The sequence below is a fragment of the Adiantum capillus-veneris genome, chromosome 28, assembly GCF_014529385.1.
Source record: "Adiantum capillus-veneris isolate H3 chromosome 28, ASM1452938v2, whole genome shotgun sequence".
Lineage (NCBI taxonomy): Eukaryota > Viridiplantae > Streptophyta > Polypodiopsida > Polypodiales > Pteridaceae > Adiantum > Adiantum capillus-veneris.
The window spans coordinates 410,921-413,236 of record NC_140958.1 but is presented as its reverse complement, the minus strand read 5'-3'; the positions used below and the strand labels follow the sequence as shown (position 1 = coordinate 413,236).

General features: G+C 39.8%; 1 protein-coding gene across 1 annotated transcript; it reads left to right on the top strand.

Moving 5' to 3' along the window:
• Window positions 1–1,067: 1,067 nt before the first annotated feature.
• LOC147419968 (uncharacterized) lies at window positions 1,068–1,567 on the top strand. Its single transcript, XM_086504940.1, has 2 exons — window positions 1,068–1,320; window positions 1,425–1,567. Exons 1-2 carry the CDS (start codon window positions 1,068–1,070, stop codon window positions 1,565–1,567), a joined length of 396 nt encoding a protein of 131 aa, XP_086361066.1.
• The last annotated feature ends 749 nt before the right edge of the window (window positions 1,568–2,316 follow it).

Genomic DNA, 2,316 nt, shown 5'->3' with positions numbered 1-2,316 from the left:
TTGATATTCAAAAAAATTGTCGAGTTTTTTTCAGCTCATGAGACAACTTTCTAGATAGATAGCACCTCAAAATCCATTTTGAAACTCTTGACATAATTCAAGGAAAATGGTCACTTAACAGGACATAAAAGTGTCCCATTACCAACCTAGTGTTAAGCACTTAAACTCCTCACAAGGAGCACTATGTGGTGACTAGGTGGTAAGAAAGTTCTTTGAAGTGCTCAATGTTGCTTGATAGGTGGTCAAAAATTGATTTGAAATGCTTTACAGTGCAAAGAAAGTGGTAACCAGGTGGTTAGAAAGTGATCCATAACACTGAATGGTGCTTAGAAAGTACTTCAAAGTGCTTTCAAAGTGGTAATATCTAGGTGCTTAGAAAGTGGTGACCAAGTGGTTAGAAAGTTCTCTGAAGTGCTCAATGGTGCTCAATAGGTGGTTAAAAAGTGCTCTGAAGTGCTCAATGGTGCTCAAAAGGTGGTTAAAAAGTGCTAAACAAGTTTTTAGAAAGCGCTAAGAAACAACTAGAAAGCGTTTTGATAAGATTTCTCAAACATTTTTTTATTTTATTTGAATTATTTAGAAGAAGTTGAATAGAAGCATTCAAGCTTGTGCACTTAAGTCCATTCAACCATGAATGATCTTACTCTCTGCTGTTGTTTATGCTATGGTTGGCAGCAAAGGAATATGGCTTTGGAATTTGAATTAGAATCCTTGATGTCTCGAAGAGCATTTATGGATACAACCATCAAATATATCTAGGAAAAGGGTAGAGGCATCATTCTCCCCTCAATGCCGACTAAAGACTCTATTTTGAAATAGTTTGTGTGTATTGGGGGTGACTGTGTTGCATGTGGGAAACCCCTCTCAGCTGGAATGTCAACACAAATATCACCCATTTTTCTTTGAAGTTCTATGCGGCACTATGGTAGAGTGCACTCACTCATTGCGCACAGTAAAGATTCCAGAAATTGCCAAGTGCTCGGCACTCAGAATTGAGTACACAGAGCTGGAGGGTGGCTTCACTATACTCAGCTTCAATCCACTTGTCATGAGATAAGCCCCTTAACATGATTTTCTTCTTCACAGAAACCAATGTTGACAAAAGTTCTTGTCTGCTTGAGCTTGAAGAGAACAATATAGAACTATCTGAACTTGACGAGAACAACATAGAGCTATTTGAGTTTTTTCAGCATGGCAAGGCTGTTGTAAAAAGTGGGGATAGAGTGGAGGACCCCGAGGCTGAACCCTTCATGGTTGAGAACCATGGCAATGAAACCATTGGACATGACTCCAGCAAGGTCTCAACTGACAACCAGGAAGGTAATGAAGTGCATATACGTAGTGTTTCATTTTTCTTCGAGCAGATTTTGGTTTTTTTTCCCTAAACCTTATTGTGATCCCAAAGGATAAAGTGGAGGATGCAGAGGATGTGGAGACATTACTAGTAATTGTAGATACTCTGAGAAAGAAACGCAAGCAACAAAAAGAGGAAGGAGTGCAACATCCAGATCCAAAGAAAAGTACTAATCAAGACCCCACGGAAACTCGCGCACATCGAAAACTTTAAGTTCCATGTGCTTTTTGTGTTGTTTAATTATTTAGAATATAAGATATATTTTTTGTCTCATGGTGTCAATCTTCACTACAATTTACTGGGTGTGGTTTTTTGGGCATTGTAGTAAAAATACAAGTGATTGGTAATGTTGGGCACCAGCATTGTGCTCAAGAAGACCTGGGGCACTTTGATCGGGAGTCACCCATAGTAACTCAGTTTTGTGTCCACACATTTCGAAGGATAATAGGTCTCCCTTGATCATTAATATCAATGATCTACTTATTATCACTCATGACAAGAGAGAGGGACCAAACCCGCCTAACATGAACATGATGCACTTTCAGAAGGTGAAGCAAGACAACAATCAGAACCACTATGTGCACCATTTTTGCAGAGTGGTTTGTTCTTGGGGCTAGCTAGATTGTTGAAATGTACGTCTGGAACACAAGCCCTTACCAAGACCTAAAAAGAGGCTAGAATTGTGCTTGCCTCAGGCCCGCAGGTGCTTGAATGGGTGGATTCCAAAGGAGGCATGCAGTAGAAGCTCATGGCTTGAAGAGCAAGGGGAACATATGCTCCTTCTAGCCTTAGGAACCTTTTTGAATGAGTTTCCACAATTCAACAAATATAACACCCTCCTGCTAGATGACAAATATCCTAGGTGTTGCTTGAATGACAAAGACTCCTATGTTATTTTTCCTTCTCTAGAGGACCAGACAGAAGACCAATGGGAGAGTTTTATGCATGATAAAGTTTTGCCA